A 12,822-nucleotide genomic window follows, 5' to 3' on the forward strand; every position below is an offset into this window, starting at 1 on the left:
GAAGGCAGTGATCAGTAGACCTACAATTAAGTAATTAACCAGAGGCTACAGTTGATAAGTGGTGGTAAAATCTCAACTTGAACACAAGCCTCCATTGATTCTAAATCTTGGGTGCTTTAGACCAACCATATTATTCTGGTGTCTTTCTATTTCTCTCAGATTCCCCAGAATACCTAACACAGTGGTAGGTACTTTGTAAAAGATTTTTAACAAATATTTGCTTAAATAAATTAATGTAATGTTATAGGCCCTCAAATATAATAAATCTCTAGTGTCAATCTACATTCTTGAAAGGCTCTTACATTATCCCTTCCTTGATATTTTCTCTATGCCTACTTTATTTTTGCTTTCTCCTCACTTGTACTCCCTCATTGCTTCCCTGATGCTGTGAGGGACCATCTCAGGCCCCCTGAGAAGGAAGCTTTTGTTTAGAAAGTTATAGCACAATTTGTGCTGCCACTTAGCCACTTGAGAATTTCTAGCAGAAGTCTTATGAAGAGCATGACTTATTATAATTTGAGATAGGTTCTTGTTTTATTTAACTTTATGGGAAAAACAATCATCAGTTCAGACCAGCACTTCTTATGTAATGGGGATTTAGGCTCAACTGTCTGCATGTCTAGACTAAGCTTGGGACCCTATTTTTCCCCCAGGCTTCTTAGCTAGGTTTATTCCTCTTCCAGAAAGACTTTTATTGGTGCATACATGAGTTCTGTTTTCAATTGACACTAAACTAACAGAGCAGTCTACCAAGACAGGAGGAAGTCATGGTTTGTTTTTTTTTTTCCTCTGATCTAAGATGAGCTGGCTGATGCTTCCTCTCACAAATGTCTTGTGTTTGTAAACACATGGCTGGGGCATAGACTCAAAATGAATGCTACAGCTTCCTTATGTCCTACACAAAGTATCTTGTTCTATGTATCAAAAAGTTGTGGCCAGGTAATTAGTAATGGTGTAATTGCTTTTTTTGTGGGTACATAATTATAATTTATGAGGCTTGCCTAACAAATCATATCCGTAAAAACTAACGACCTTCAGAAAACAGTAAAAATATGGGCCATTCGATAATCATTTACATACTACCAGTATGGACAAAAAAATTTAACCAAAGGAAGAACCTGAACTTACAGGAAGAATATTTCACTATTTAATGTGGAGATATTATTAATGAGGATACTCTATCCCTCAGATGTGTATCACTTTGGGAAAGAAAAAATATGGACTCTGAAATCAAAACCACAGTGAGAGTGCATCTCACACAAGTCAGAATGGCTAGTATTAAAAAATAAAATAATAACAGATGTTGGCAAGGTTGTGGAGGAAAGGGAATGTTTATACCCTGCTGGAGGGAATGTAAATTGGTTTAGTCACTATGGAAATCATAAGTTTGGTGAGTTCGCAAAGTTCTAAAAACAGAATTACCATTCAACCCAGCAAACCTATTATTGGGTATATACCCAAAGAAATATAAATCATTGTACCATAAAGACACATACACACGTATGTTCATCACAGCACTATTCACAGTAGCAAAGACATAGAATCAGCCTAAATGCCCATCAACAGTAAACTAGATTAAAAAATGTGGTCATATATACCATGGACTACTACACATACATAAAAAGAATTAGATAATGTCCTTCGCAGCAACACGGATGGAACTGGAGACCATTATCCTAAGCAAACCAATCCAGCAAAAGAAAGCTAAATATCGCATGTTCTCACTTATAATTGGGAGCTAAACAATAAGAACATGTGGACACAGAGAGGGGAACAATAGACACTGGAGCCTACTTGGGGGTGGTGGGTGGGGATTAGGAGAGGATAAAAAAACTACCTATCGAGTACTATGCTTATTACTTGGGTGATGAAATAACCTGTGCATCAAACCCCCATGACACACAGTTTACCTATGTAACAAACTCATACATGTACCCAGATCCTAAAATAAAAGTTTTAAAAATGGTTGAAAAGGTAAGTTTCATGCTTACGTATTTTACCACTGAATTTTTAAACTAGAAAATATTATAATTTTACCTTAAAAAAAAGGGGTATATATACACAATGGAATACTATTTGGCTATAAAAAAGAACAAGATCATGTCCTTTGCAGCAACATGGATGGAGCTGGAAGCCATTATCCTAAGCAAACTAATGCAGGAACAGAAAGCAGAATACCTCATGTTCTCACTCATAAGTGGGAGCTAAACATTGAGTACAAATGGACGCAAATAAGGAAACAACAGACACCAGGGCCTACTTAAGGGTAGAGTGTGGGAGGAGGGTGAGGATGGAAAAGCTACCTACCGGGTTCTGTACTTATTACCTGGGTGACGAAAAAATCTGTACACCGAACTCCCATGACACACAATTTACCTATAGAACAAACCTGTGTGTGTACCCCTGAACCTAAAATAATTTTTTTAAAAAATAAAAAATGCAGACCTTGTATGGGAATTTTGTTAGCAATTTCAATTTTCAATCTCTGTCCCTGCCAAGTTTCTTCAAGGTAAATCAGTTAGTCATTCACAAACAAATATTCACTGGTCAACTTTATGGGCATAGCACTTTGTTAAGTAGAGAAACTTGTTATTATGGAACTTAAAAAAAAAAAACTTGCATCAAATCACTATAATGCAAAATAGAAAATAATAAGTGCCATTAAAGAATTATTATATAATATATTACAGGAATTCAAAAAAAGTAAAAGATGTATTCTTCCCAGTGGAATTAAAGAAGTTCTCATGGAGGAGTGTGTTTGAGCTGAGCCTTGAATGATGGTTACACATTTACTTTTCATATTATAAATAACAGTTTCAGAATAGAAAAACTATCCGCCATTGATATCATTAGTAAGAATAGTTTAAAACACATTTTAATGCCCTCTCCTCATTCTCCTATTTTTTAGACTTATACCCACATTATCAGAGGATATGCCCATTATATATCATAATCTTTTCCTTTTAAGCCTTGTATTTGTAAAAACCACATGTTTCATAGTCACCACAAGTCCCTAAGTCAATGTCTCTTTAGCTACTTTAGCTGTCTGAAGCTCTTTTTCTAATAGATCCTTCAGGAAGGGCTCATAGGAACAATATTCCCTGAATTCTTAAAAGTTGAATATTAAGTCAAGTGTGGCAGCTCACACCTGTAATCCCAGCACTTTGGGAGGCCGAGGCGGGCGCATCACGAGGTCAGGAGATGGAGACCATCCTGGCTAACAGTGAAACCCTGTCTCTACTAAAACTACAAAAAAATAGCCAGGCGTGGTGGCAGGCGCCTGTAGTCCCAGCTACTCAGGTGGCTGAGGCAGGAGAATGGTGTGAACCCAGGAGGAGGAGCTTTCAGTGAGCTGAGATCGTGCCACTGCACTCCAGCCTGGGCGACAGAGTGAGACTCTGTCTCAAAAAAAAAAAGTTGAGTATCAGTTTTGCTAGGCATACAATTCTTGACTCCTATTTTCTTTACTCAAGTATTTAAACTGTTATTCTGTTTCCTTCTGGCTTAAAATATTTCCGATAGGTTGAATAATGACCCCCCAAAATATGTATGTTCTAATGCCTGAAGCCTGTGAATGTTACCTCCTATCAAAACAGACTTTGCAGCCACCATTAAGATAAAGATCTTGAGATGAGGAGATTATCCTGAATTTCCCAGGGGGTTCCTATATGTAATCATTTTTTATAAGAGAGAGACAGTGGCAGACTTGACTGTAGAAAGGAAAGAAAGCAATTTAACTATTGAAGCAATGGGAGAAAATGTGATATGATACAGGACTATTAACCAAAGAGTGAGAAATGACTCTAGAATCTGGAACTAACAAGGAGATGAGTTCTCCCAAGAGTCTCAAAAAGGAACCAGCTCTGCTAACAACATGCTTTTAGCCCCTCCAAGACTCATTTCAGACTTCTGACCTTCAGAACTGTCAGAGAATAAATTTTGTTGTTTTAAGCCACTTCATTCATGGTAATTTTTTACAGCAGATGTAGAAAACTAATAGAGTGTTAGTCTCAAAGAGTCTGATGATATCATTTTTGCCTAGATGCAGATAGAACTGGAGAAGCTGAAGCTCCACAGCAACACGATGAGCCAGAAGATCAGCAGCAATGGGCATGAGTTGCACAGCACCTGGCACTGTACTCCAAACTTTAGAATAGAAAAATGGCTGTCCCTTCACTTTCACCTTCTAAATCTCATGCAAACTTTGCTTTGTTGCTACACAGGAAGAGGAATTCTGGAGACTATACTTCTAGCTTGGCTAACTTGTGTTAGTACAAACCCACCACATGTCACCCCTTGTCGACTTGACATCTACACACACCTCTTTAATCATGCCTAACCTCCAAATAAAGACAATGGTAAAATATTGCTTCTACCTAATGATGCCAATATCTATTGTATAATCAAAAACATGTTAGCTTTCTCCCGCAAATAAGATACAAGTTTTTTACCTATCTTTGGATGATATTCCTTCTTCCTCTAGCTGAGTCATACTCCCTCTTCGATATTCTTTAACATAAATGATAAGATATAAAATGAATTACCATTAACACATGTTAAATTAGAATTAAGAGGAATGGGAGAGTGGAAGGAAAGCATTGGCTAATACATAGACAAATATATTCATACCGAAATAAGAAAGAAGCTAATAACCATTAGCCTTCGTTTCTAAAATTGGTCTTATAGTCATAGATGGTATTTTTAACTTCCTTTTACCACTCTTTATCCCCTGCCATTGACCCTTGCCAACAGTTCCCAGAGCTGGTTTCCTCCAATTTTCAGATCTTGACTTAAACGTCATCTCCCCAAAGAGACCTTGCCTCTTTCCAATTTCAAGCAGACCATCCCATTTTTTTCTCATAGCATTCTGATTTTTTCTTTCAAATTATATGTGTTCACGGTTTCTTGTTTCTTCACGCCTCTCAAAATAACAATATTTTTGAATGAATGAACAAATTAGTTCCTCCCTTTCTTTACCACTCATATGTACCAATCCCAAAGTGCTATTAGTTTTTTATTCCTGATATATTTCAGATCCATTCATTTCTTTCCAGTCATCAGCACTCAGTTTCTTATCTGATATCCTGGCTTCTAGCTTCTCTTCAATCCAATTCATACTACTCACTATATTCAACGCTTGGTAAGAAGAAATGATTTCATATTTGTCTTTACATTTCTAGTACCTAGCACTGTAGACACACAATACACACAGTAGAAATTCAATCAGTGTCTATGGATGAATGGATAAAGTATCATTAATTATATAAGTAATGTATTATAAAATCTACTGACTCTGTCTCAGGTCTCCTTATGTTACAAATTGACACCCTAGAAATGAAAATTCATAGATGAAATTATTTTAGACTTTCAAATGTCTGCCTTTGCAAAAACTATTTATTTGAACTAATAAAATGAGAATTAACCATACATGCAATGAGAATTGTTTATTACTTACCTAGAAGTAGTGTGTTTGCATCAGTGTTCAAGAGTTTAAAATAGTATGAACATGATTAAAGGGATAGAAATAGCATTAATTTAAATAATTAAAATAATTTGGTATATTTTATCAATGCTACTTACTGATGCAACAGTATTTTGAAGTGCATCTAGGTAATGCAAGTGTGTTAGGGATAGGATGAACAATGGACATGATAGCAACAAGTATTTGGGAGAGCAAAAGAGATCAAGCTCAGCTAATTTTTACTTCTCTCAAGGAAACAGATGATCACTAAGTACCTAGCACAATGCCTGGCATATAGTAGAAGTAGAAAAAATTTATGTCAAACTGGCTGATTTTTGATGGTTTTATAATAGTAAATGAGATTTTCATAAATTGAAAAGGTATTTTTACGAATTGGGCCAAAATGAAAAATGGAAACATGTTTATGCCTTTACCCAACATCATGAACCAGGAAGAGGGACTTGCCAAGGAGGATAGAATGTTCTATTTTGAGCATACTAAGTAGAGGAGCCCATTATATCCATACAGAGCTGCCTAGAGGCAGGGTAGCAGTGGTTAAAAGTGTGGTCTTAGGTGTTAACTACCCTTGATCTTGAATCTAAGCCCCACCATTTAGTAGCTGCATGCATTTAGACAAGTTCATCTCTTAGAGTCTCAAGTTTTCACATGTAAAATAGGAATTATACCACTTACCTCATAGAATTGTTGAGACAATAGAAATAACAATTTATATAAATGGCTAATATGATGCCTGGTACAGGGAAAGAACTCAGTAAATGATATTTTATTACTAATAACACAAGTGATTACACAAATGAGGCACTGGAGTAGAAGACATCTGGGCTGAAAAATGGTCTTAGGTATTGCTGATGTGGGAGCAGTGATTGAAGGCACAAGAATCAATGAGATTGGAAAGGGTATAGAGTAGAGACCACAACTCAAATGCCTTAAGGCCTTCAGCAGTGAGTTGGTGTAAGTACATTTGCATATTGTGTGGGTGATGGAGAAACGGAGAGCATGGAATCTCCTTAAAGAAGGAAGTTGCCACTCTGAGAAGGTTGCCGCCATGCCAAAATTGGGCCCAGCATCACCAGATCTCCTGTTTCTGTTTTTGGTTTTGTTATCAAAAAAGACCAAAAATTTCCCGATATTTAAATGTCAGCTACTAAATTCAACTTAACAAACAGGTGAAACACATACATAGGCTAGACTGTGGCTTATTGGCTACCAGATTGCAGTTTCTAATGTAAAGAAAGAATAGGGCTGAGAGTAGAGTCCTGTAGTACAACAGCATTAAAGGGGTGGCCAGAGAAAGAGGAGGGGTGATGAAGACTAAGAAAGGCAGAGAACAGAGAGAGAAAGAGAAGACCAGAAAAGGGTGAGGTCAAAAGAGCCAGGGAATAGAAGTGTTTTAGGGAGGACAGCAACATCAGCATCATCAAAAGTAGCACAGAGATAGACTATGCTACACAAACCCATTAATAGTTTTGACCTCTTATTGAGACAGCAGATGTAATTACTACTAAGGAGAGAGGACATAAGAAATCATCCAGGGTTAGAAATGAGGTTCTGAGGAAAGGAAAAACAGTACTTGGTAGAACACTATTTAAATCAGTCTCTTAAACTATGAAAAGGGACTCTAAGGACTTCCAGTGAGTATCTTTTCAAAAACAAAGATGAGCTCTGCCACCTCAACCATCCCTCAGATGTGTCTCTGATGGCTAAAACTGGAGGCAAGTAGGAAACTGGAAAGCTTGCCCCATCCTCCCCTCTTCAGAGGCTGAGCTAATCAGAACATGGAGAAAAGAAGGATAAATGAACACTCCAACACTCTAACCAGTAGTGAATTCTGAGATCTTTTATTTGTTTCCATGTAAATAGCAATATTACTATTAACTATATTATTAATATCAATATTAATACTCTCTGAGAGCCAGGAAAGCACTAAATACAAAATTATGGCTTAAAATAGGGGACCTGCCCAGTATACTTAAGAACAAATTATGATTTGGATTGGGATTGGAATCCCTTAAGCATTTTCTAAATAGAAAATCTCTAAGTAACAATTGATAACTGCTCTTGAAGGACTCACAAAGATGTCTGAGGGAAGATCTAAGCTTGTCCGGAAAAACATACATTCAACATAGTAAAGGAGAAGGTTACACTCCTTGACTCATAGCAACAAGAACATAGACATTTAATATGTGCATTCACAGCTAACACTGTAAGCATAAGATTCTAAACTGTTAGATATTTAACATTCCTCTCATTCAACAGAAAGAAAAGCAAGACCCAGAAATGGGAAATGACTTTCCCAAGGTTACTTGGCTAGTTAGTGGCTAAGTCAAATTTAAAATTCTGATCTTGTGACTTTTCAATTCTCTTTCCACAAAACTCTGCCGTGTGTATAGAAGGGGTAATTCTCCCTGTGAAGGACATGACTTAAAAGGACTGAGACACACAACACATATTTTTGATGGAAGGAAGGTAGAGTGAGGCTGGTGCATGGCAGAAATATCCCTGTGTGGTTGAAGAGGCCAGCATGGGAAGAGCCGGCCAGGTGCACCCAAAGGGAGTGAGCACCTATGAGAGGGGACCATGACATCAAGCACAAACAATGCACACGACAATTATATTTAGGCCTGGCATGTGCACTGCACATCCATGAGAAATATAGACAAAAATTCCAAACTTAAAAAATGAACCAGGCATTTTCTTAAATATTACCTATAGTCATAAACATTTACTTTGTTGGATATAACTCACTGAGTAACTGCAATTTTGCGGAACATTGTCAATAACAAAAAGTGAACTACACACACACACACACACACACACAATCTTCTGAGTAGTGAAGCCAGATATCACTGAATATCTGTCTCGGAATGATTCTTGTAAATGTAAGTATTTAGCCCAGTGCCTGGTCCACAGTAGGCCCTCCATAGATATTTAGCTATGATTATAATTCTGTGAGTGCCCTGGCAGTCACTCAGAACTTGATTCCTCTTACCTTACATACAATTTCTTCTATTTAGCATTTTATTTACCTTCCTTCATAACAGATTAAAATAGAGGGATGGGAATATAGTTGAAGATATACTTAAGAGGAAATAGAAAACAGGGGGAAAAAAATCCAACTGAGACCGTTTAGTGTAAGGGCGAACAGCCCTCCACCTTTCTGGAGATTCTAGAGATAATTGTAGCCCAGTACAAGTCCTTGATAACACAGAATCATCCAGAAAGATTCTGTGATATGTTGTATCCTCTATTTCAAATGTCAGGGAAACATTTGCTACAATTTAAAAATATATATCTCAAAACTTTATGTTTGTGAAAGTTTTGGCACAGAGAAGTTACAAATCATCTGGAAAGTTGACATGAAAAATCAGATTATCCACAGCGTCATAAGCATAACACATTATATCAAGTCAAGGGGACATTTCAACTAAACACAAGGGGATCCTATTCCACTGAAGCCCTGGCATTGGCTGATTATAGACCCTTCTAGTTTCAGTTATCAATGTGAGACTATATGTAGTCTATGGTATTTCTAGGCAGAGATCATTATTTTTCATAAGGCACAATAACTTCTTAGTGCTATTTGACATTTGACATCAAATTGAATTTGATAATAAGATCACCTCATTTCTTGAAACCAGCAATGTGTAAGTGTGTAAAAGACATGGAGCTGAGTGTGTATCTCAGCGTAGGCAGGAGGAGGAGCATGTGTTGCTTTGCCTGTCTGTGGCAAAGAATGTGTTTTCCTCCCCAGACTATTAAAATCTGTACTGACTTTTACCCTGAGATGTCCAGTTCCCTGCTATCCTGTACAGTAAAGTTAACCCTTCACAGTAAGTTAGCTCACTCTCCCTGTACAGAAGAAAATCTCTCTTAAGTCACTGAATAGATTCTTCACAGCATCACATCCCCGGACAGTTCTTTGAAGGGAAATTTCTATTAACTATGTTTGGAGGCTGGGAAAGCAAAATGGTAAAGAAAAAAAGCTCGTGGTATTTCTTAGACGGCTCTCTTCAAGTCCTGATTTTTCACAAGCTGATTCTTCTTTTGAACCCCCACCAAACGAAAAAGTTTAAATTTAGGCAATATGCAAACTGAAACCAATTTAACCTTGGAGAGGCCGCTTTGGCTTCCAGGGGTTGGTTCATACCACCTTTGGCAGATTCATAATCCCACTCCTTCACTCCTTGCTCCTCTTCATTTTGATAATGCCACACACATGTCAGATTTCCAGCAAATGGTAGTCAGGTACCGTTTTCAGTGACATAAGTTTATTATGACAATTGCCTGACCAATAGAAACAATGCGTCTTGAAGAAGAGGCATCTATTTTTTCTTTCTCACAAAGGTGCCTAGTAGGCTCAAGGCAATCTTGGGGTGTGAGGGCTAGGCAATTTAGAAAATATAAGGATAAATAAGATTAAGCGGTATATAAAATAAGTTTTAAATATCCCTGAGGGGTGGGGGCGGGAGGGCCGGGATCTGCTTCTTGTCACATCCCACGTGGCTGAGCTGGGAGGCTCCTTCACTTGCAATGAAGAATCCATGTCCTGTCCACCCCCAACTTGGTGTTCATGCTGGTGCCTGGTTTTAGACGTTGCCATCAGCCCCTCAGAGGACGCAGAATTCACCAGGATTTTGATGGATAAGAATCAGTTCTCCACCATTCACATGGAAGTCATCCAGGGAGGTATTGTCAGTGGTCACATTCAAGTAGACTTTGTCTTTGTAAGTCAGAGAAGCCACCATCAAGGAGTTGACAGACCTGACCTTCTTCAGTTGGAAGAGGGGCTCCTCATCCTTCTGGTAATGAAGGCTGATGTTGACTTCCTGGGAGAAGTAGCCCTTCAGGGAGATGAGATAAAACCCATCACAGTTGATGATAACTGAGTTGTTCTGCACCTTCATGATTTCATCCTCCTTTTGTGAAGTGAGGATGAAACCTTCCTCCTTCTTATATTCTAGGAAAGATAGGGGGAAAAATGTTAATTAATTCCTAAGCATAGAATTGGGTAACAACCTTCTAGTACATCTGCAATCAGATGAAGAGAAAGTGATAGGGAGAGATTTTCAAAAATTAAAAGCAGTGAGCTGAGATCGCGCCACTGCACTCCAGCCTGGGTAACAGAGTAAGTCTCTGTCTCAAAAAAAAAAAAAAGAAAAAAGAAAAAAAGAAAGAAAGAAAAGAAAAGAGTAAAAGCAGGAGAGCACTGTGTTTCTACCTGCGGCGTGGAAACTGCTTTACCTGTGGAATGGAAGAAGGGGCAATGCTAACACTAGTGGCCAAGAGAGTCTCAGATGGGGCTGAGATTCAGGAGCTGAGAGATTACAGAAATTGTCACAAAGCACCTATGGCAGGACAGGTGGCTTCAGGGTTTCCCTAATTTTTCAGAACAGGGATGGATTGACCACTTCAGTGCCTCCTTTCTTGCTCAGTGGATGAACTATGGGCAAAGGGTGGCAGTAGTGCCCCATGCCTTAGCCCTGCATGCTACCCATACTCTGAAGCTTGACTCAAAGCAATTGTTTTCAACTGTTGTCTTTCTGTCATCTGACCATGAAATGCAAATTTTCCACATGCCCCAGACATTGGACCCATCCACAGCAGTTACTAGCGGCCTTTGTTAGCAGTCGCTTAAGCTTAATAATGCAGCTGTGCACAGCATATCTGTGGATTCAGGGTGGCCTCTCAAAGCTGCAGGTGGAAGAGCTCAAGGGCACATACTTATTTCTCTTCTCTACCTCCTATTGCTAGTTTTTCCCGGAAGGTACTTTGGGAAGAGTCACTGCCACAGGAGAAAGAAAAGGAGGAAGAGGAGTAGGAGGCAGTGATAGATTAAGTTGTTTTGTGCAGGGCCATCCCAAGTGCAAGCCAAAAAGCCTGAACTTCTTTTATTTCCATATTAGCACTAAAATGATCCTGAATAGCCAAGTAACCACATCTTGGACACACCCTGTTCTGGTCCATGTTCTTTCGTTAAGCAAAAGAATAGGTCCCCACTGCTAGTCACAATTCAGTAATTCTTGCTTTGTACCAGTGCAGAGGGACGTACTTTGAACTGAAAATGGGGACCACTTATGGAGGGCAAGAAATACTCCCCTTCCCTCAGGCTCAGGAGAACTTAACTAAAAAATGAATATTCATATGGAAACCACTAGGGGTTATGCTAGCGTTAATCACGGACCCAAACAATCTTCTCTCTGGAGTCAAAGTTTTTATTCTATCAAGGGCTTCCCCCAACTTTCATTAAGGTAAACTCTTGCCCCAGAATACAATTAGCAGGTAATAATGTGTCTTACAGTCAGACAGACTTGTAAGAAGTAAAGCCTTAGTTTCCCTAACTAAGAAATGGAAATAATTTCTACCCAGAAGTTTCTGTGGAGGATTAAATGAGGAACATAAAGTGATTAGTACAGAGACAAACACATATTTGATGAATAATTAATCCCCTTTTCTCTTTATACACCTGTATCCCTAATGAAAATAATATGCAGGCTACAACAATTCTGGGATTTAATTGGAATTTAATTCCTTCCCTAAGGAAAAGGAGAGATCTTGTGTTCTAGAGGAAATTAAGAGACTGAAGAGAAGATTCTTTCAAAAATATGAATCAATTAAACTTCTGACAACACTTACCAGTAAATTGTACTTTGATACTTTGAATTCGAGGATACTGATGTGATACCTGAGGGAGGAAGAAAGACATATTTTTAGGAAAAAAACATGAACAAATGAAATTCGCAAGTCATATTCAAAGGAACAGCGAAGCAGAAATGAAGTAGCCTGAAAAAAAAAAAAAAAAAAACTTTCCTTTTTTTTTTTTTTTTGAGTCAGGGTCTCATTCTGACACCCAGACTGGAGTGCAGTGACACAATCATGGCTCACTGCAGCCTTGACCTCCCTGGGCTCAGTGATCCTCCCACCTCAGTCTGCTGAGTAGCTGGGACTATAGACACATACCACCACACCTGATTAATTTTTGTTTTTTGGAGTTTTGGGGGTAGGGATGGAAATGGGGTTTTGCGTATTGCCCAGGCCGGTCTCAAACTCCTGACCTCAAGCAATCCTCTCACCCAACCTCCCAAAGTGCTGGAATTACAGGCGTGAGCTGCCATGCCTGGCCCTGACTTTTTCTATGAAGATTGGACCTAGACTTCCACCTGCCCCCTTGCTTTTCCATAACATCTCTTAAGATAAATTAGGACTATTGTGCTCTTTCATGCAAGCGTCTGAGATCTGTCCACATCTCTGCCAAACTCTTCTTTGGTATACTGTTTTGTCTCACTGTGCCCCAATTTCCCATTTTGGATAACGCAGCACTATAGTCATAGTGTTAAGAAACC

General features: G+C 38.5%; 1 protein-coding gene across 16 annotated transcripts in view; it reads right to left on the minus strand.

The window, feature by feature from the left end:
* Positions 1-7,303: 7,303 nt before the first annotated feature.
* The window catches only part of TNFSF4 (TNF superfamily member 4), a 289,735-nt gene continuing 284,216 nt past the window's right edge, over positions 7,304-12,822 (minus strand). For 15 of the 16 annotated variants that reach the window (XM_015123982.3, XM_078000094.1, XM_078000056.1 and 12 more), the window contains 2 exons: positions 12,116-12,164; positions 7,304-10,439 (listed from right to left, as the gene is read on the minus strand). In XM_015123982.3, the coding sequence (XP_014979468.1) occupies positions 10,090-10,439; positions 12,116-12,164 (399 nt within the window). In that variant the 3' untranslated portion in view covers positions 7,304-10,089. The remainder of the gene's footprint in view (positions 10,440-12,115; positions 12,165-12,822) is intronic. The other variant, XR_013416472.1, reaches the window with a different exon arrangement.

This window comes from Macaca mulatta, chromosome 1 (assembly GCF_049350105.2).
Source record: "Macaca mulatta isolate MMU2019108-1 chromosome 1, T2T-MMU8v2.0, whole genome shotgun sequence".
NCBI lineage: Eukaryota > Metazoa > Chordata > Mammalia > Primates > Cercopithecidae > Macaca > Macaca mulatta.